Source organism: Anastrepha ludens, chromosome 4 (assembly GCF_028408465.1).
Source record: "Anastrepha ludens isolate Willacy chromosome 4, idAnaLude1.1, whole genome shotgun sequence".
In the NCBI taxonomy this organism is placed as follows: domain Eukaryota; kingdom Metazoa; phylum Arthropoda; class Insecta; order Diptera; family Tephritidae; genus Anastrepha; species Anastrepha ludens.
Window position 1 is genome coordinate 117,022,418 of NC_071500.1, and position 23,868 is coordinate 117,046,285.

The 23,868-nt window shown below is 37.5% G+C and overlaps 1 protein-coding gene across 1 annotated transcript in view; it reads left to right on the plus strand.

Annotated features, from left to right (window-relative positions):
• Positions 1–252: 252 nt before the first annotated feature.
• The window catches only part of LOC128860802 (uncharacterized), a 28,866-nt gene continuing 5,250 nt past the window's right edge, over positions 253–23,868 (plus strand). The window contains exons 1-3 of the mRNA XM_054098553.1: positions 253–372; positions 15,717–22,181; positions 22,250–22,378. Coding sequence (XP_053954528.1) covers positions 15,734–22,181; positions 22,250–22,378 — 6,577 coding nt within the window. The 5' untranslated portion in view covers positions 253–372; positions 15,717–15,733. The remainder of the gene's footprint in view (positions 373–15,716; positions 22,182–22,249; positions 22,379–23,868) is intronic.

Here is a 23,868-nt window from a genome sequence, read left to right on the forward strand (position 1 = left end):
GTCGCAACCCTGCCTAAAAATTTATTCACCATACATAGCATAGTTGCATTTATTGTTACTAAAGACTAATTAAAAAATTCACAACACAACATATGGTTATGGTTATTCAACCTTTATAATGAGAATATTAAATAAAGTATAGTATTTGTATAGTCATTTAATACAAATTTACTTGGGATATACGGGAGCATTTAGACCCGAACCGAAGGCCATTCCATTAATGCATAATTTCAATGCCAAGTTCGACCTGGGTTGTACAGTTTGGATTAGTTACAATTGAATGCAATGGTCACACTGTCGTCATTTTCATTTTTATATCGTCGTCGTCGTTGTCTCGTTTTGTGAAAATGAAGCAGTGATTTTAAAGAAAAAGTAAAGTGAACGCTAATATAGTTATATTATAATTTTATTGTAGTATTTATGTATTTCGGATAGCAAAAGTTATTTAGTGATATTGAATTGAAAGTTTTAGTATTTAAAATAACCACAGTCAAATGTGAATACAACGTGAAATTTATCTTCAAAGTAGGCCAAACAACAAGACTAGCAAGCGAGCACCCGATCAAAGAAGACAAGTAGAAGTAGAAATTTTTTTGCTTTTTGCTCATTGAATTTTCCTCAGCAGCAAGTTGATGCACAGCTAAATAAAGTAAAATAAAACAAAGCAAATCAGCGCAAAGTCAAATTTAAAGCAAATTCAAAGTAAAACGAGTCGTCGAGTTTTGTATTGTAATTGTGTCGTGAAGCAAGCGAAGAATAGTGCGGAGCATGGTGGATTTAGGAAAGTGGAAGTGCTTAACCATAATGTGTAAAGTGAATTCTAATTAAAAGAAAGCAAGAAGAAAACAAAAATGATTAGACATTGACTTCAAAACAAGTCGAGTATAAAAAATGGAATGCCAAAAAATGCTTAGGACACTTTAAATTAACTTTGTCAATAAAATGGAATTTCTTTTTTTTCCTATACTCCTTGCTGACACAGCAAAATTGCAGTGGGAATTTAAACTAGTGTCTGCAGCAGGCTATGATGGAGCACAAGTAAAATTAGCACTAGCAATACTTTTGAAAGAGATATTCACTGCTCGATATATAATATTTATTAAATATCATATTTGGAAGACTTCTTTGTTCCGAAATTTCTAATTTGTGTATATGAATGCATGTGCCTCAATAAGTATGTATGTATGTGTGCACATATATGTATACAAATTAGTGATAAAGTTAAAAATCGGTATACGCAAAATGGGCATATCATTCAGTAAATAATGTGTAAATGCTTGTTTATGCTTTGCATTGAACAGGTAATTATCTGGTTTACGGGGCGACGGTCAAAATAAGCAAAAAAAAATTTGGATGTACCAATCGAGGCATTTTGGACCCATTATTAAAATAATCCTGAAGAAAATAGTGAATAAACCATTCAAAGTTTATTAAAAAAAACACTTAACGGCTTGCTCTTTTCTATGACTTATTAGGGACATGAACATGAATACACTTAGTACAACCTGTGTTACTGCTTACTTCGAACGGTGATGAAGTTCGGTGGTCATGGAAGAGGCGAAAGCTGCATGCACTGTGATATTAGAGCATTTTCGTTAAGTGTGAGTAGAATATCTTCAGAGCCATTAGTCTGTCAACGACCACTCACATTATCACTGACATATGGAGATCACAAAGAGTGGGACCACGAGGAATACATGTAAAACCCACCAACTAAGGTATATCGTCAGATATTCTTCCCTTGTAGTGAAGATTCTGCAACTATGCTAATAGAAGATATAGAAAGTTCCCTCTTCCACGGGTCAACAATTATCAGTAAATTTCAAAATATATTCAAGGAAAAATAAATGTTGAGAAATATTTTACAACTTATATTTCCCTTATATAACAGTTAACATGCAGCAGAAAATATTAATATTGGGAAATAACACTTATTGGCAGCGTAAAAAAAAAGTTGACCAAAAACTGTCATCAGGCAACGTATAAAATAATAGTTGGGGGGTAATAGTTCTTATCGGAACTCAAATAAATATTTCTAATCGTATAACTGTTATGAAAAAATAGTTACATTCAATTTCAGAATTCGGGCAACATTTTCACATCTAACTTCGAGATAACTAATACTCTTTGGTCCCTAGTTTTCGGCTCTATATTTTACTTCCCAGTGTCGTTGATGCTCTCCTTTAGCGACGCTTCATGCGGTGATATAGATTTCTAAGAGAAAAGATCATGTTTTGTTATTTCCAATATTTTAGAGCAGCAATCACTACGGCTGGACTCCCAAAAGCGTGATTTTATTTCTTACACAGACCTTCCTGACTCCGTTTCTAATTCTCGGCTAGAAAAGCATTAGTGTCGAAATTACGTGGTTTCTATCATTTAGCTATATCTCTGCAGAGTTGCAAAAAGGAAAAATACATATACATAGTTTCGGCGATAAAAATGTTTTCCTTTTTTCCACAGAAACAAATAGAATTACTTTGTTACTAGTTCTGCATGCTACTTAAGAATTCCTCCCTTGGTTCAATTATTGAGAAGTTGTAAGAATAATATTTCATCCATGAATATTTAATGGATATGGTAAAACATGTTTAATACTTAATTAATGCCACAAATTGTTCACAATTATAGACAACACAACTGATACACAACATTACTGAAGTTACCATTCTAAATCTTTTTCTTTTTCAATAAATTTTTATTAGGTTCATATATTATTAAGGAAAGAAAACCAGAATTTCAGCGAAAACTAATATGAGTGGTCGCGATCTATATCTATTTTTAAGCACTGATGTCATTCATCCGTAATTTTTCTTCATTTTGCTAACACCTTTGGTTGTAATGCACCCTTATGGCATCATTGATACGAGGTAAATAGTGTTGACGTTAACGTGTTAAATAAAAAAAAAATCTAAACTGATTACACACAAAGAGTCTCGTAGATGAAATTATTCTGGATAGTGCTTTTCAAGAACTATTGTTTGCCCCTTAAATATTATTATATTTATGAGAATTTCAAAGGATTCGAAACTAATCGTTAAAAACTGTGAATAAAAATAATCTTTCGATATTAAAAGTAAAAACTAGGAAACTATGTGTTGTACTTTCAATACGTTGCAATTTTTCCTTTAACCTAAACTTATTCACCGGTTTTTATGCTCCGCTCTGAGCTTCTCTTATATTGGGTTGGCAACTAAGTAATTGCGAATTTTTTTTTTAGAAAATCAAGAACAATTGTTTCATGGAACTAAATAACTTTATTCTGTAATGTATTCCCCATGTTGATCAATGACCTTTTGCCATATCTCAGGCAGCATAATAATCCCACGTTCATAAAACTTTCATGGAATTAAAAAACTTTATTCTGTAATGTATTCCCCATGTTGATCAATGACCTTTTGCCAAATCTCAGGCAGCATGATAATCCCACGTTCATAAAACTTCTGGTTTTTATTAGCAAGAAACTGAATCAGGTACTATTTGACATCATCATCATTATTGAAATTTTTACCATTCAAGGAGTTTTGTAAAGATCGAAACAAAAAGTAATCAGATGGTGCAAGGTCAGCAATATATGGTGGATGTGGCAAAACATCCCAACCAAACTCCAATAATTTATGCCGAGTGGCCACAGATGTGTGTGGCCTTGCATTGCCATGATGGAATACAATACTTTTTTCGATTTGTCAATTCGGGACGCTTTTCTTTAACTGCATTGTTTAACCTCGTTAGTTGTTCAATGTAGACATCAGAATTGATTGTTGTTGTAGCAGCATAATCATTCCCCATACAAATATGGGGAATGCTGCTAAAGTGTCGTGGAAACGCATTTAACGCAACGCATTAACAGCTGCGAATTGCTAAAGAAACGTAATGAGATTTATCCTCTTTTTTTTTAAACGACTGATAACTGTCGATGAAAAATGGGTTGTTTACAACAATATCTAGCGGAAAATATCGTGGAGAAGGTCAGGTGAACCAACATCAAAAATGATATTCATCAAAAAAAAGTTTTGCTTTGCTTTGCATCAGAATTGATTGTTCGGCTTGGTGGTAAGATTTCAAAGTACACAATTCCTTTGTAATCCCACCAAACTGAAAACAAAACCTTCTTTTGATGAATATCGTTTTGGATATTGTTTGAGTTGGTTCACCTGGCCTGCTCCTCGATCTTTTCCGCTCGATATTGTTGTAAACAACCCATATTTCATCGCCAGTTATCACTCGTTTTAAAAAGGATCATTTTCATTACGTTTCTTTAGCAATTCGCAGCTGTTAATGCGTTAAATGCGTTTCTTTCAATTCGTAAGGAACCCATGTATCGAGTTTTTGAACATAGCCAAGTTGTTTTAAGTGATTTTCAATGCATGTATGTGATACATGAAGTTTTTCTGTAATCTCACCTGTTGTACTGTAATGATCCGAATCAATTATTGCGTTGATTCGGGCGTCATCAACTTCAACTGGACGACCAGAACGTTTTTCATCTTTGAGTGAAAAATCACCAGAACGAAATCGTACCTGGCAAACCAATTTTGACACTGCCGTTCTTTTAAGGCTTCGTCACCATAAACAGCACACAACTTTTTATGAGCTTAGGATGAGGTTTTCCCTTTGCAGAAATAGAAAAGCAAAATGTGACGAAAATGTTCCTTTTAATTTTCCATTTTTCAACGATCGCTAAACGAAAACTACACAATCGATCAAAAAACTTGATTTACTGTTGACAGCTGAATTGCCAACTATCAAATAACAAAATGTGTTTTACATTTGTACTACGTCTGCAAACCTAAAAATTCAACTAAAGCCATCTATGAGTGAAATCCGTAATTACTTGGTTGCCAACCCAATAAATAGATCCCAATTTTATTTAATTCCTCTTGATGGACTTTAGTCTGTTCCTTATTTCTTCCTAAGGGTATACCTGTTTTCTCGTGTTTATACAGAATTTCTCGCTTTCTGTACAGGGCGTTTTTTTCACATGTAACTGTGAGCTCATATACATATAGGTATATATAATTGACACTTGCACCAATTTTGTGTGTTGGGGCAACCGCTCCTTAAATTTGTCGTCTGCGTTTTAATTTTATTCCCTAAATGGAGGAACCTACTTTGAACGGCAGATTTTTATGAGGAGCTTTTTCATGGCAGAAATACACTGGGAGGATTGCCATTTTTGAAATTAATTTTTTTTATTCCAGGGACTGTTGAGCAATTATCACGATCAAACATTCCCGACGTTCCCAGGACAGTCGGTTCTACATTCCCGAGCCATTTTTGGCTTAAGGTAGTAGTCTAGTAACTTACACGTGTTTTGAGGCCATGTTTGGGACATTTTTTGGAAGGGAAAATAAAATTCAATCGGTTTGATTTTCTGATATGTTATTAAAGGTATCAGAAGGTGTACAAAAAAAAATTTTATTTTTTTTTTAAGCGGCAAAAAAAAGAGGTACAGTGGCTGGCCGGCGTGATTTCGTCACCTGTGGTCATCTGAAACAGAAAAAACAAATTGCTTATTAATCAGTGTGCTTGTCGTTCTGGCGGGTAGTAAGATCAAATGATTTTGACAAAAAATAACAAAATGGCGGACTTCGTAAGAAAATTGCCTTTTTTTAAAGTGGAAATCGGACTAAAAAATGGAAAGTTAGGGACGAAATAAATTAAATCTACTACCCGCCAGAACTATTGATGTGTAGAAAAACATATCTAAATTTCAGCTCAATCCGTTAGATAGAAAATTTGTTTTCACGACGGCCATCCGGAAAAACGTTGTTTAGAGAAAAACGCGTTTAAAGTTTTAGCGGCTTAGCGCGCGCAAGTACGAGCCGCTCTCATGTATGTGCTATAATTTCGACAATATTTCGAATTTCGGTCTAAAATTTGTACAGTATATTACCAATATATCACACTTTCAAAATATGTAAAAAACCGAATTTCGAAATTTTCAAAATAAGTTACCAAACTACTACCTAAGTGTACTGTTGGATATAATAGTAGCAGCCGTTATTCACATAGTGATCAATTTCTGGAGCCATTGTGTATATTGTTAAAACTTCACCAGTGAATTTTTGGCTCTCAAATCTCCAAGACATTTCTACTTTTTCGTTAATTTGATCTTGTTAGGGTGTAGGCCAAAATCTTTATGCAAAATTCGCCACGAGAAGCTCTCATATTATGTGGTATCAACTGATATGCCGCGAAGTTCGAACATAAGCTTAATTCGCAAAGTAATAATGGATGAATGAATGATTAATGCTAGTTTTAACATACATATGGACACACATGTGCATATCGAAGGAAATACCTCGCATCTTTTATAAAGAGTAAAAAGTTTGTAGCTACTTATTACAAGAAATGTTTTTCATAGTTGAAAGTTTCGGATTGGCTTAATGGCCGATGGGAACGATAGAGTTAAAAAAGCTTAAACAACTAGCAGCAGAAATAATAAATTTGGTGTAACGAAATTATGCGAAGAAAGCGAGTGAAATTTGAGCTCTAGCTTTAAAGAGCCACAATGGAATAAAAATACTGGTTTTCAACACCCATACTAATAATAACGGGTATGGTAACTGAGAGGCTTTCATTCTTCAAGCACACAGTGGAATGCTGGAAGACTGAAGAAAGTGTCAAAGAGAGAGAAAAAAGAAGATAAATGCTGTAAAATTTAAAAAGAGCAAGCTACATAAGTGAACGTTGATATACATACAGACATACATTTTAAAATATACATGGAATTATCAACTTACAGCATTTTTGGAAGCTTTTTTGTTTATTCTTGTTATAGTTACAAGTATAGTTATTTTGTTTATTCTGTTTATAGTTACAAGGATTACATAGGTTAGTGAGAAAGAAACTTCCTGCTAGGTGGCGCCAGAATCGAGTTATTACTAAAAGTCGTATTTATGCTCCGATTTGGCTTATATTCGAAACATATATTGAAAATATGAAGATAAATATTTTGCAATAAACAGCGTTTGCTTCTGCAGTAAAAACCGAGCAGAAGTTTAGTAGATGACCAGCTGAAATTGTGTTATGGTCGGAGTCTACTACCGCAAAGGCTGTGGTGGAAACAGTTTTAGTCCCGTCCGTATACAAAAATTTCCATCCTTGTTCTTTTAGATTTGAGGCAAGTTGTTCGAAGGCTTGACGGTAAACTGTAGGAGGAGTTGTACTTTTCTTAAAAGAATGCATGTCTAGGTACAGCAGACTATTAAACTGGAACCATGGCACAGGACGTTTGTAATCGAATTTCTCTGGTTTGATAGGAATACCTAGTTCATTCGCAGCATTTAAACATCTCATAATCGTTGACGGTCGATATCCGTGTTTTTTCCTTCTGCTTGACGAATAAACCGCCTTGAGCAATACTGCATTCTTGCACCGAAGGAGCTTTGGGATCAATTTGATGGTGTTGGCAGTAGCTCTCTCTTCGATGGTTGGAAGACCAGCTTCTGTCAAAGTGCAAATAACCGGTGAGGTCGGGAAGGCACGTATGCTTCTCCTGGCTGCGGTGTGGTATGGAGGGAGAATGAGCTTAACGTTGTTTTTCGCACAGTGCCCATAGATCGGTAGGTCATAGTCGATTTTAGATAAGAGTAGCGCTTTGGTCGCATTGATGAGCGATGCTGGATGGACAAGACAGTGTTTCGACGATAAGTATTTGATTATATCTAATCTTTTAACTAGAGCTAGTCTAAGGTATTTACAATGACTTTTGAAAGTTAGCTTAGAATCAAATATAATACCAAGAATTTTTAAAGTGCTACATAACAATAGGTTAACATTATTGAAAGATAGGTTCATCGGTGGACACATTTTCTTATTGCATATATGAAAGTTTCTGCATTTATTAAACGATATTTTGGCCCCAGACGTGTTTGACCAGTTTGTTAATTCCGTTAAAATTTGTATGAAATCATTCTGTACCACCGATAAATCTTTACATTTAGAGGAGAGAAGTAAATCATCGGCATATATTATGTGGTTAATTCTTTTATGCGTCGATATAATTTTGTTTATGTTGTCAAATGCAATAATGAAGAGGATCACTGATAGTGGTGACCCCTGTGGGATACCATTAAAAAGTTTGTATGTGTTTGAATATTTATTATTAACTTTGACTGAAAATAGACGGCAAGTAAGGAAGTTTTTGACAAAGTTATATATCTTTTTACCGATTTTCCAAGACGCAAGATTTCGAAGAATGGCATGCGGACCGATTCTTTCGTAGGCTTTCTCGAAATCAATACTAAGAACAGATACGTGGTTTTTTGTGGAAAGGGCAGAAGTGACAAAATGTTCAAAAATAAGTAAGGCGTCCATCGTTCCCTGGCCTTCCTTGAACGCTACTTGATGGGCATCAAATAGTTTGTTTGAAAGTGCGAACCATACAATGCGGTTAGCAACAATCTTCTCTAGTGTTTTGCTTAAACATGACAAAAGTGATATAGGTCTATAATCAGAAGCAGAAGTTCCGCATTGAGACGATTTTGGAATGGGAAGTACTAGTGCATTCTTCCACGTGTGTGGGAGGGTGCCTTGGCTTAGGATGGCGTTGTACAGGTTGACTAATCGAGTTTTGACTACCGATGGTAAGTTTTGCAGCAATGAATATGAAATACGGTCACGGCCTGGGGTTTTACCTGACATGGAATTAATAGTAACTTCAAACTCGAAAATGGTAACAGGGGACTCAATTTTTTGGGCTGAAGGCGATGGAGAGTTATTAACGTACTTTTCTATTAGAGTTAGATTTTTCTCGGCAACAAAATTAGGGTGGAAATTGGAGTCCTTTGAATAGATTGACCAAACTGAGCCAAAATGATTTGCCATGTCCGCAGACGAGTTGATAGGGCCATGAGGGGTGTCTAATACTTTGATGGATAAGGGGGAGAAAGTACCCGAAAGCATCTTTATATTAGACCAAATTTTTCTGGGGCTGCAATCTGGGGTTATTGTACTAGTTAACACCTCTAAGCTTTGTCTCTTTGCGTCTTTCAGTTGTTTTTTGAAATAAGCGTTACTTTTTTTGTATTCCAATAGATTGGAAAGGGAACGATGCCTCTTATAATTATGCCAAAGGGTTTGTTTTTTGTTACGTAAAGAAGAAAGAAATTGAGACCAATAAGGCACCATGGTTTTGTGAAATTTGTTTTGTGTTTGGGGAATAGATAGGTGAGCAGCTGTACGAATAGTTTTAGTTATATTGTTGGCCTCTTTGCTGATCGTAGATGATTGGTTGTACTTAAACGACGTTACAGTTGCCGTACGTTGGAAAAGTTCCCAGTTCGCCTTTTGTGTTATAAACTTTGGTTTAGGGGTCCCTGGATTGGACAAGGCGGCTACAGCTTTAGTGAGAAGGTAGAAATGATCACTGCCGGGGAGAAAAGGCGAAGTGGAACAAGAGAGTTTTGGGGCCAAGCTCGCCGAGCACATGCTAACGTCTACATGGGTAAATGTCTGGTGAGTTGAGAAATAAGTTGGCGCCAAGTCGTTTAACACTATGTAGTTATTTAGAAGGATGAAATCCTCTACTATTTTGCCCCTGAAGTTATCCGAAGGGGATCCCCAAAGGGGGCTCCACGCGTTCAAGTCACCGATCAAGAGTATATCTGTAGTAATACTAGAGGTTATGTCTAGAAGCATTTTTAGATTAAAAGGTTGTTGCGGAGGAATATAGACAGAAACGACAGTAAATTTGAAACCTAAATTGACTTCGACGGCAATGACTGACAACGGGGATATAATGTCTAATAATTTGTGGGGCGTTCCTTTTTTTACCATGACGCATATGCCTTGCTTTGAGGTAGCGTTATGGGGCAGGTTATGAAAGTAGCTATGAAACGAATTCGAAATAGGCGCAGACATATTGAAGGGGATGTGAGTTTCCTGCAGGCAAACTATAGATGGAGATAAGTCTTTAATTAGTAGTTTTAATTCATTTAAATTGTTATAAAGTCCATGGATATTCCAATGAAGTATATCAAAGGTCATCAATGGAGTTACTAAACCTATCTGATCTTTCGCTTTCAGAGTCAGAGGTCATCCGTTTTGAAGAGAAATAGCGGTTTTGATTTAAAAGTTCCTGGGTTAAACGAGTGATAGGCGAAGAGATTGCAGAATTAGAGATCGGTTGTGATTGCACAGTGTTGCTTGAAGTAGTTGTTATATTAATGGAAGTTGAAGGTTGAGATATGTTGGATGATTTACTTGGTGATGGGGAGAAAGTAGGTGAGTTAGAAGTGGTGTTGCTTGATGAAGCTGTTAGATTAATGGAAGTTGAAGATTGATCAACATTAGATGATTGACTTGATTGTAGGGAGAGAGATGAGTTGTAGTTCGTTTGATCATTGGTATTTGCTGGGTTAACGATATTTTTGCTTGAACTCGAAGTGGTATGTTCTTGCTGGAGTAGTAATACGTTCTTGCTAGTGTTTGTTTCTGTTACTGGTTGAATGATTTTGTTGCTGGATGTGACACCAGCGAAAGAAAAGTGAGCTGAGGTAGAGGGAAGTTGAGAAGAGTGAAACTCTCTCGCTTGCTTCAATGTGCATTTACGTTGGGTTTTTATTTTAAGGATTTCCTTTTGTTGCAAAAATGTTGGGCATTTATTGTAGCTGGATGGATGTTCTTCATGGCAGTTTGCGCACCTTATGCGTGAACACTCTAAGTACTTGACACAATGGAGCATTATTGCAATGTTTTTTAGTATGAGCTAAATACTGGCAAGACTTACAACGCATCGGATTCGGGAAATATTCCCTCACCTTAACTTTATACCAAGATATGTTGATGGTTTCTGGAATTCTGAAAGCATCAAAAGTAAGACGGATGACTCCGCTTGGTGTTGCTTTGTTATCAACTATCCTAGTGAATTTGAAACAACTTACTACACCCTCCGTTGATAGTTCTTTTACGATTTCCTCATCAGGAAGAGACTTGAGAAAAGGAGCGAAGACCGTCCCTTTCACGAAGTTGAGGTTATCGTGGTATTTGCATGTGATATCGCATATTCCTGGAAGTTGTTTGGCAGCTATAAATTTTTCTGCAGTATGCTTGTCTTTGACCAGTAGTAAAAGGTTTCCATCTCTCAGTTCTGAAATTTTTTCTATGTTTTTGCTTAACACGTTTCACGATTTTTGCACTGCGAAGCATGAATAATGCGATAGGGGCTTCTGATAATTAGTAGAAGAAACAACAAAGTATTTTGGGGTGGATATTGTTTTGTTAAGATCTGGAAGATCAGGAAAATCGTCGAATTTAATTGGACGTTTTTTCTTCCGTTTGGGGGAGGACGCTAAGGTAGCGAACCTATTATCCCCTAAATTATGCGCCCCGGGGGGGGGCATTCTGTCACTGTTTAATAGAAATAAATTAAGCACGTGGTACACTTGAAAATAAGCAAATGGAAAAAACCAAACGTAAGAGTGTAGTTGTTGGGATATAACTGCACCGCGAATGAAGGAACTCAGAGAACACTATCGAAACACAACCGTATGCTACGAATGTTAGTCGATGACTGATGTGTACTTTTAATTTCAATTTTCAAACAGAATTTGCAACCTCATCTAAGCATAGAGTTTAACACAAAATGCCAAGGTCTAAACAAAATTGACCATCGTTGATATATGTCCTTTCTTCAAAACTTAATACATTCCGCATTGAATATTAAAAATTGTGTGTTTTGAATTCCATGTGATAGTTCGATCGACTTCATACATATTTTGTTTTTTTGATAACAATAAGACTCCGCGTTGGATATTGAAAGTTGTGTGAATTTTATTCAAATGAAAATTAATTGTCCCACTTGTGAACAGATGGATTTTGAGAAAATAAAAGCAGATCAAATTGGCGTCTTCATTTATGCAGAAATTTCTGATTCCGAAACAAATCCAAAGTTTTACGAAATAGTGACGAAGCATAAGATTCATGAACCGAGGAGCAATCAGGAATCACAGTGTGGTGGAAAACAAATGTGGTGACACAATTGCAGGTAATGATGGTTTTGCTCTGTGTCGTCGTCGCTCCACAGAAGATAACAGCAGAACGATAACCTTGATAGTTAAAAATAATGTAGTTGTAGTCGATAACAATTGGGCTCTGAAGCGTTCGCCGATGCTTTCCAAAACATTTAAATCACATTGCAATGCTGAGTACTGTAGATTTGTCAAGTCCATATAATATGTTTACAAAAGTAAGTGGATATGGCAGTATTTGATATCGCAATTGTAAATGCTAACGATGAAGTTTCACATTATTAGATGGGAAGTCATCTATATACATACATATATATCAGTAGCAATGAGGTGGTTTGAGAAATTTAAAAAATAATATTCATTCAATATTAAAATATTGAATATACCAGAGGGACCGGATGATTCCATATACTTTACCCACCGCATTAACTATGTGATTTTTCCATGTGAGAGTTCAATTAAATTTAACACCAAGGTTTCTAAGTCCAGCATAATCAATCGCAGAGCTATCTAAGGTTACTTTGCCGAGCGCATCCAGTGTGAAATAGTTTTTATAAATGTCAGTGCACTGGGATATACTTGGGTTGTTAATTATATCCTTATTGTAAGCCCACCCATTGTCAACACATAGATCGTTATTTAAATTGCACATACTTACATTAGTCAAAAGGGCAACCAAGATACAATGGAATGTTATCGGCATAGACCTGCATGTCATAGTGATTAAGTACCTCAGGAAGATCATTAATATGTAATACATATAACAGAGAACCAATCAAAAAACCTTGCGGAACTCTTTTAACTACGGACATGAAAATGAACAAAGAATTATTAACCCAAACAGCCTGAGAACGCTCACAAAGATACGACTTGACTAGATTTAATGCTGAGGACGAGAAATCGCGCACACAACCGCAATTGCCACTAAAGTCCAAAATCGCAACAAGGTCCTCAAATCGCTGGCCGGCAGCACTTGGGGCAAAGACAAAGAACTGTTGCTTTCGACATTTAAGGCAATTGGCCGGCCGGTTCTAAACTATGCTGCGCCTGTCTGGTCGCCTGGAACTAGTGATTCGCAGTGGACAAAGCTACAGACCTGTCAAAATACCGCCCTTCGGACAGCGAACGGGTGCCTCCTGATGTCACCCATCCAACACCTACATAACGAGGCACAAATGCTCCCAGTAGTGGAGCACAACAAACTGCTCAGCAAGCAGTTCCTGCTTGGATGTTACTGCAGGTTTCACCCCTGCAGACACCTGCTTGAGCCTGAGCCACCTCCCAGGCACGTCAGGAGACACCTCCTAGACTACGCTGACGAAATCCAGGACAAAACTGACCGCAACCTACTGGACCGGACAGTATTTAGACAGTCAATAAACGACATTCACCGGGAGACCGTTACCACCTTCATGAACTCCCGTCCTGTGAATGCCGTAATCGGAGTCCAACCACCACCTATTGCAGACGAGGAGCTCCAGCTTCCCCGTGAGACTCGTGTAACACTGGCACAACTACGTTCTGGATACTGTAGCAGGTTAAACTCCTACATATCCAGAATCGACCACGACATACCAAACACATGTCCGGCATGTGAAGGTACCCCGCACGACACTAACCACCTCTTTACATGCCCCCTTAAACCGACTCATCTAACCCCCCTCTCCCTCTGGACCCAACCTGTCGAAACAGCATGTTTCCTGGGCCTACCCCTAGATGAGCTAGACGAAGGCGACCGATGATATGCCTACACTGATAGGGCTACCTATGCTGTTGAAACAACAACAACGAGAAATTAAAAAATGCTTCAATGTTTAACATAATAAAACGTGGTCAACTGTGTCAAATGCTTTAGAATAGTAAAGAAGGGTTAGAAAAGTCACAAAATCTTTACCCATCGTAAGCCTTTTATCTTTAGTAACTTTTAAGAGTGCAGTGATACAACTTCTTTAGACAGTTTGGTTTTCATTCCTAGTTTGAACATTATTTGTGGAATAAATACGTACAAAGTTGATATGGCTGTCGATATTTTGCATCGAATACGTAAACCAAAAAAAATGCTGAACTCGAATATGAGATCCTTAACAAGGCGTTAATTTTGAAAAAAGACTTATGCTTGATGTTCAGCAAGTTGTAGCACGAATTTGGAATACCAACACCAAATCGACAAGTGCATGATGCATTGAATCGAGAACGTCAATAGGATCGGCATGGAATGCCTTCGGAGAATCTTCTTCCTCGATGCACCGGCGAAATAGGTTAAACGTTCCTAAATTCATTGATCTTATCTTCGATTTGCGCACAAAATTAAATAGAACTTGTTGTCTCTTCCTCTGGGATTGCTGCAACATTGCCAGAAGGCAAATAATCAATTGGGATTAGTGTATGATATCATACAAACAAGCATTGGGGCAATAATCAGAACCTCTTTGGAGGTACGATAGATGATGCTATTAGCCGACGATTTTTGCCAAACACTGCTAGTCATTCCACAATCAATAAATGCTTATATGAAGTCATTGAATTTGTAGAGATGTCTTAAAACTCTCAAATTAAACACAGTTATGCGAGTTGCTTTACAAAACGATCAAACGGTGGACGTATTTTCCCTAAATTTTTTAGACTTTGGCAATTTGACGATTTCACTTATCCTATTTCATTTCCACCTGACTTTAGTCAATCACGACGTCGAAAGAAGAATTGATAACGAAGGAGCTCTAGAATATTGGTGCTAATTACGGAAACTTTATATTTTTGATTGAATTAGCCATTTTGGCAGCGAAGCAAAAGAACGTAGGTGGCGTTCGATCGATAATCCGTTCTACCCTACCTGAACGGTCCGGATTTATATTCGGCCAAGGACTGCCACTCCAGCAGCAGACCCCATACATGTATAGGTGACGTTATATTGCTACAGCAGACACGACCTAGGTGATTTGAATATAAAAATTCAAAGTCAAATCTTAAACAAATTGCATTTGTATAAATCTATCGATTGTGTTATTTATCCATATGAAGCCAACGATCCAACTGAATTACTAAATCTCATATTGTTCAACCTTGGTTCTACACTCTGCAACGGAGACTAAGGAATGATGTTGATGATTGTATTGTGCAACCTGATCCAACCAAAACTATGCAATGGAAAAAGACTGTTAAGAAGTTAATGAACCACGAAATTAAAGCAGCAATGATAGTATGAAAAGATAAATGTGAACATGTTTTGATTCCGAGAGTGCCAATGATTCCAACCTATTTGGCGTTTCACTTCGCATTAAAGATGAATGAACCATAACACCAATCGTTAGAAGTGTGTGAAGTAATCCTAAAATGCCACAAAATGTATTTAAAAGTAAAAGAAGATTTGCATATAAAGTTTATAACACCAGAAAACCCAGATGTAATTTTGTTCACTTATGTATTTACTATTTTGCAAATGCAATCTTCCAGGGTTGTCCAAACATCGAAGTTCAGTTTATTGAAATCCTCATTGTTTTTTTTTATTTTTTTTATTAAAATTATACCAGTTTAGTTAACCAACTTATGCACCAAAATATAAAACGAAGCCGGTATTTTATTTCATTGTATATTTGAATTTTCAAGCTATAATACAATATTAATACCGCAGCTTATTATTATTACTTGCACATTGTGTATTTGTACTTACATATTGTATATAAACAAATAAAGAAAAAAAAAATATACATAACAGTTATAATAATCTCCTTTATATCTTTTAAGATTCCTTATAGAATACTATGGATCCAAATAGACATCACGAGTTCATTGGTGGCAATGAAGAAAGGCAAAGTGCAATGTATTTTAGTGGAGGGATCGAAGAAAATCGATCGAATACTCAATATTATACGCAGGAGAGAGTAATGGTCAATAATAAGTCTAGCATATGTCCAAGCATGTCCAATAATATTACGTGCAATGCATGCCCTTCAACATCAGATGGAAATTGGAGCTCAGAAAGCTCATCAAGAGTAGATTTCCAAAACACGAGTACACACCGGGAAAAAGTCAATCAAAATCCGATATATTCTCACGATGGCCGGCAATATTGCCATCCGACTAGCGGAGTGACTTACGCAACAGATGTAATACCTGTCAGCAGAAATAATGTTGGATTACAAGATAGAAATTCAGTGTCTAGTAAAAGTTGTGCCTTGGAGTCAAATTATAATTTCAAGCAACAACTTCAGCATCAACAACCTCAAGCCCAGGCACAGCCAAATCTGATACAAATGCAAACTCAATCGAATATAAACAATATAACAAATATACCACCGCAACAATTACAACAACAACATAATGAACATCTTAGTTCAATTGGAAACTATTCTAAAGGGAGTTTATACGACGAAAAGTACCTGTCAAGACAGGACTTGTATAAAGATGTTAAAGTCGGGTACTCTACGGTTCCTGGCCATGGGGCAGCAAACGCAATGATGTACAATGAGGTAATACAAAGCCAAAAGTCAGCTCCTGCGCCGATGGAAATAATACGTAATAACAAAGTGGACCCCAGCAATATTATAAATCCTAGCAACTCATTGGCCTTGAAGGAACAACAAGCTAGCCCCAACTATGCACGCAAATGTCCGCAAATTTTTACACATGGCGATCATGGCAATACGCACACGACGCATCAAAGCTTATATATGTCGACACCACAATTCAGTTCAGATAAGTTTACTAATATTCATGCCCAAAGAAAAATTATTCATGAGCCAGAACTCAAAATACATGGTTGTACTACGGGCAGTGGTAAGGTAAACGAAATGCAAATGTCTTCTATTAGTGGTTATCCATCTCATAGTAGTGGCAGTAAATATCACCACCAACACCTGCACGAAACCTCAATGCAACAATCAGAATTAGCTTCCCACCACCAGCAGGAATCTTTACTGAATAATGCCAGCCCCTCTATTTCTCGTAGTCAAAACTACTATATGCAAGGTGCCAAGACGCAGATTAGTACAGTATCAGACATGCCTCCTATTTCCGCAAAACAGGCGCAAATTACAAGCCAGTATTCGAAAAGCCCGAAAGCTTTACCATCGCATTCTCAGCTGCATTCTTTATCACATGCTCATCTCGCAGTGAAAAGTAACACCCATGATTTGCCGGACTTTAAAAATAAAGATGATATTTATAATGAACCCATGCTGCACCAGGGTAGTGGGTTGTATGTGAACCCCTACAAAACCACTTCGACGTTGGATACGTGTTGTAAAGACATCTCTGCCCCTTATGCCAATATGACCAATAACTTTAATGAAAATACCGGCCAGCACGGCTACTTCAAATATGGTAAAATGACGAAAGACACAGTTACAAAAAACAACATATGCACAGAAAATCAAAATACTCCCCCCCCTACACCTGTATATCGGTCATCTGGCTATAAGACACAGCCATACTATTATGAAACACAGCATATTAAGTACGATAGCAATGTACATAATAACAATTTCAATATGTCACCATCTGTCGCAGCTGTAGCCTCGCCGTCACCGTCACAAACAACACCGCCATCTCACATACAAATGCATCACACAAATCTGGCACCACAAAGCCAATCGCCAGCAAATTACTCTCAAATAATTTGTTACCCGCAGCATAATCAAATCGAAATTCATCGCAATACAGTTCGAACGCACCATGAAAGCGCAGCTATGCATCCAACATCTAACTTCTGTGCATATGACAGGCAACCACAAAACTCAAAGGCTCTTAACTCTCACTCTGCGTCCGTACAGCCTTCCCAACAAACGCAACCAATTGATCCGCCGCTGCAACCTAAAGTAATTTCTAACCTAACGAGTCAAGCACAAAAGCAAAATGTAGTTAAGAAATCTCAAGCTCCAAAAACCAATTATAGAGAATTGATAAACCAAGTATACGCCATGAGAAATGCTACATCGGAAAAAGAATTAGACTTACAAATTATTAAGAAGGCCTTAAATTCAGCTACAGGACCAACAGGTACTCAACCTGCCGAAAAATTACCACAAAACGTGGTAGCTCCAAATAATGGTAGTTTGCCATTGCCTGTTAATTCCTCAATATCTAAGGACTATGGAATGAATGCTTTGGAAAGTGGTGTTTTAGTGGAAAACCTACCTACTCCTACGCGCAATTCGGCAAAGATTTGTATCGATGCAACCTTACCTGATATACAACGAACAATTAAGGTAGAGGCACCGTTGAGTTCATCACCTCTGGATTTATCAATGCGCACGGTTAAGACGAAAGCTGATTCCACTGAATACAGTTACCATCAAGCACTTTTGAAAAATCCTCCAATAGATTATAAGCATGCCCTACCAAGGGTAGATTTTACACCAAATTTTTCCCTTCATTCTGATAAAAGGGCTGGAGTACACAAAATCATAATGAACCAGCAAAGTCAGCATTTGCAAACTTCAGCAGAAGTGCCCAAACCAATATTGATGACACTTGGTTCCAAGGGTATTTTAGCACATCCTCAATCAACACAGCACAGAGTTTGTACGGTCACCCAACGCAGCGGTCTGGCTCCCATGGCTGATATAAAGCCAAATTCTATGGTTTTAAAAGCAACAGATGAAAGTGTGAAGATGTGCCAGATTCGACCAAGCGTCGTAGAAACTAATCCATTCGCTACAATAAAGTCAATAAAAACCGAACCAAGTTCAATAATCAGCAGAACTGTCCCTACAACAGTGGAACATCTTAACCAAACTACTAATTTAATGCCGTTGCCGAAACCCCTACATTCAAATGATAATGCGGTTGCTCGTGCACCAGCGTATAGTGGCAGCGTTATAAAAACCGCTGATCAAATTTCACTGGTAGATACGGATTCCCCATCCAATACATTTAGCAGCACTCCAAATTCAAATGAACACCGAAACCCTAATTATCTAGGTCGCAAGCGACATCTTCAAGAATACTCAAATTCACAGCGTAATGAGCCAATAGTTAAACAACAGCGATATCAGGAACGAGATGGATCATCAAAAGCTGAATTGATAACTATGACCACCACATCATCGACGGTTATAGCATTAAATGAACAAGCAATCGATGAGAGCAGAGAACGAGAGCGAAATGTGAGAACCGTTGAAAAATCCATACAAGCCGAAATAACTCCCTGTTGTCAACGGGAAAGCTCCATAATTATTAATAACAATGTACCTATCTGTAAAATAGAACCAATAACGCCGACTATAGATACACCTTCACCTACGATTTTACATCCGGTTCAAATGGTTCCAATTAAAACGGAAACACATTCAGTTATAGCAGCTCGCATTAGAACGAAAGCGGAGCTGAAAGGTTTTACTTTTAATACACCCGTAGATATAGTAAATACCGTTAAAGAACCTATACAAATAAAAGAGGAACCAAGCACTTGTCAGACCCCTAAACCAGAGTTGCCGTCCATTCCGGGGCTAGACGAAGAATACGATTCCAGTAGTCTTTTAGATTTTAGTTGGAATAATAAATGTACTGACTTCATGGAACAGTTACTTACAAGTTCACAAAATAAGTATTCCAAGCGCCGATTTGGGAATATTAATAACGACGTAAGTGAAGAATGTCAAATTGCTTCAAATGGCATCTCAAGAATGATTGCTTCAGATGGGTCAGTGGAACAGAACACGTCAAATGTAGAATCGGTAGAAAGTAGCAATTCGTGTGATATAATGGATTCAATGATTGATAGTGTCTTAAAGACTGAACGTACAACAGGCAAGTCTCTGGAAGGTCATTCATCGCAGTCAACAATGATCATCATCCAGAAAAAAATAAGCAAACAAGATCGGGGAAAAATTAGGTTGCAGCAGGAAAAGCGGATCGCTGCTCGTTTGCAAATGGATAGTAGTTCTGAGAGTGATGATGAAATTCATAAAAGAAAGAAGGACCGATCGAAGAAGCCTGTAAAGAAAGCCAAGTTGCGACAAAATACTCATATTGACATAAATCAATTCTCGGATTGTGGCTCCGATTCTTCTGATACTAGTGATGGAAGAAATTCTCTAACAAAAGTTTCTTTACAAACGACTGATCAAAATGACAAAAATTCCCATTCGGCAACGAAACAAAACGTCAAGAGTTCGGAGGAGACAACACTCAAAGCAGAATTCAAGGATAAGTGCCAAAGCAATGCGATGAAAAATAATCGTTTAATATCTAGTAAACCGAAAACGTCCGAGAATGACGATTCACAAAAATTGTCTTCGAAAAGGAGTGAAGGGAGAGAAACGCAGAAAACGAATGAAGAAAAAGAGACAAAACAAGATAAGGTGGTAAAATCAGCACAAACCAATTCCGCAAATAAAGAAGAAATCGCGAAAAGTGCAAAGAAACCCAAAGTGCATTTAAAAGTAGGTTTAAATACAATGACCCGTTCTAAGAGAAAGCGGGAAATGGAGCTACAATTGGCGAATAGCAAAGTGTTACGTAATGATAAAATCATCCGTAATTCTACAACTAAAATAAAATCAATCAAACGAAAATATGTTCGCAAGTTTGTCAACAATCAGAGCTCTGTATCCGCCGTCTGTAAAGAACTATCGAACAAAGAGTCTGATCGTGAGCCTTCAATGCGCTTGCGTTCTAGAAATGAGAAGAATGTGAAAAGTGGGAAAACTGAAAAGGTACCTGGTTCGACTAGTAAAAAACTTAATAAGGCAACGATAGCAGTTAGTGATAGTCAAAATGGAAGACCCAAGGGCAAAGAACGCCAAAACGATTTGTTTTTAGAAGTTTACCGTTATAAGCGTTCGTTGAAAATTCCCCCAAATTTAATTACAATAGAGCATCCACACAATCTTAAAATGGCTGCATCATTGCCAGATCTGGAGCGCGAACACGATCCTTCACTAACCAGCACTAACAGAAGTGCCAAATTTGCGAAGTCGATCGAAAGGTTACTTCAAAAGTCAACACCGAATATCAGTGAGAAATCACTATTGACCTCTAAAACCCAACAAGAGGAACAATTGCATGAGGAAAGGCGTTCAATAATTGATGTGCTGCATTCACGTGTTATAAAAACAAATGCCACCACCTGTACAAAGCCTAAGTATAAAAAGAGTGCAAACAATTACGGCATTTCTAGCCAAATTCATAGCGATGTTTCACACAGTGCAGAATCAAGTTCAGTCACAGAAATGCTTTCCATTCCAATAAAAAAGGAGCACGACGAAGAATCTAGTGATGGAAAGAAGCGACACTTCAGTATTTTTGAGACAACCGTTTTAAAAACCAAAACACGAACAGAATCAAAAATGCAACAACGCAAAGAAATTATACGAGAGATTTTTGTTGGTGACGATAGGCCAGCATCTGCCCCACCAGAAATTATATCTCAAATGTCGGATGGTAATGATAAAATGACATTCGAACAAAAATATGAACAATTTTTGCAACATTATATTGTTATTAATGACGACAAATTACGCAAGAATGGTAAAACTAGCACCCTCTCCTCACATTCGGTTTCGGGTTCGGTTTCAGCATCAACTTCAACTGCGAACCATCTAAAGGAAGACGTCAAGGATGAAGAGGACACATTGGCAAGTACTGGTGCAGCAGATGCATATGATAAATCATTAGACACAAATACTGTTAACAAAACAAGTATAGAAGGTGATAGCGCCACGTCTAGTTTTAGAAGACGGCGGCCTGGAAAGTATCTACGTCGAAAAGGAAGCTCTGGATTCGATTACATACGCAAAAAGAAAAAACCAAATCCGACCTCTTCCGTGAACCTTAATTCCACACAAAATCTGCAAATACTGGCCAAAGTTGAAAGGAAAACAGAGGATGAAAATTATGAAAAAAAGGTAAAGACCGAGAATGATGTACGTCGTGAAGTACGTAAATGGGTGCTTAATAAGAGCGTTGGTCAAAGCACAATGCATAAAGCCGCACGTCTGGGATACATAGATGTTGTTGTTTACTGCTTGGATCGTATGGGGATGAATCCAGATCAGAAAGATAATGCTGGCTATACACCGCTACACGAAGCCTGTACAAAGGGTTGGCTTGAAATTGCTAGGATTCTTTTACAGTATGGAGCAAATCATTCTGAAGCGGCGCATTCGGGCATTCGACCGTTACATGAGGCAAGTGAAAACGACCACGAGGAGATTGTGCGTTTGCTGCTTTCTTATGGCGCTGATCCGTTACTCGCTACATATTCAGGTTCGCTAAAATTCAACTATTTTAATTTTTGTTTAGATACTAAAATTTGTATTATGTTTCGGAAACAGGCCAAACCCCTTTAATGCTTGCTTCAAGCACTGCAATGCGGGACTTTCTCAACAATCACTTGAGTGATGTGCAGAACGTTGGATCCGACAAAAAGCCCTGGAAATTTAGAGGACCATGGGAGATTTTAGGTGAGTATAATAATTTCGGGATAAAAACGTTTTGAAGGTAACAATATTAAAGAAAGTACTATTTTACAATATTACGTCCGTATATTTTAAATGTTAAAGCCTCTAACCCATTTATGATTTTTACGGAACGAAAAAAGAAAGCCTATATATAGTCTTAAAACCAGACTCGCATATTTCTGATGCGGGCTGTCATTTGGGTTAACTCCCGAAACCCGATTCCTAAATTTGTTTTTGATGACTCAAACTCTACCGCAGTTGAATCCAATACATGCAACCGATGGGGCTATCCTAAAACGCACAATGAGTGGACCACACGGTTTTTGGCTGGGCGGCTCCCACAATTCTCTGTTGCCCGCATATCGCACCCTCTCCCTTTTACTTGAGATTCTACGAATACATACTTGTTTTCTTTTTTGTCGATGGTATGTCAAATCAGTCAAGTCAAATTTATTATATATATTTTTATTTTGCGCCCAATAATGAAAACATCTTTGTTTTGTTTTTGTTTTTCAAAATATTCTTTTTAAAGTCAATACACTTCTGCATTCGCTTGAACCAATTTTGAAAGCTATTATTTTACCATTTAGAAGTGGATACCTGACAAACGAACTGTTTAAAAGCTTCAACAACTTCTGCCGTATTGACCTCGCATATTATTTTTGATGTTCTGGAACAGAAAGAAATCATTAAATGTGAAATCAAAGTCAATCAATCAGGCGGAAGACCCCTTAATTCGAACAGAATTTGTGATCCGCTACGTGAGAACTCGCATTGTCTTGGTGAAGGATGATTCGTCTTCTGCCAAAAGTTCTGGCAAACAAATGCTGTGCCCCTTAAAATTGGCAATTTTTAATTTCTCTAGTGGTACAGTCGTGACATGGTCAGATTTTCGGAAAAAAGAGGCGACCATTTGCTTTGAGGTGCTTCTTCCGCGAACAATTGTTGTTGGATTAAGCTCGTCTTAGAGCACCCGTACGGTCGATTGCTATTTTATCACCTGTTTGCCAAGATTCGTCACCTGTTACGATGTCATAGACGTGCTTTGCACAAGTGCGGTAGGATTTTTTCAACATTTCTCTACACCAATCGACACGAGTCCTGTTTTGGGCCATTCTCAAATCAGGAAGTATCCAACGACTAGCACATGTTCATGCAATATTGAAGGTATGTTGGTCCCACTATTGCCCAAGGATGCCTCTGTCATGCGATATGTCACATGCCGATCTAACTGTATCCACTGACGCACACCATCGATTTTTCCTGGAACAACAACTGTTTTTGGACGGCCTTCACGAAGTTCATTCTGCAATTATGGGTGGTCACTTCAACGCAAAACGTCAAAGTAAGTAGATCAAGGCCCCCGGTATCGTTAATCCACTTCGAAAATCGTAATCGGTGATCGTACGAAAATTTTCAGGAATTAATTCCATATTTTTTGGCGAGAAGAATTTTTCAACTCCAAAAAAAGAACAAATAAAGTTCGTAAATGA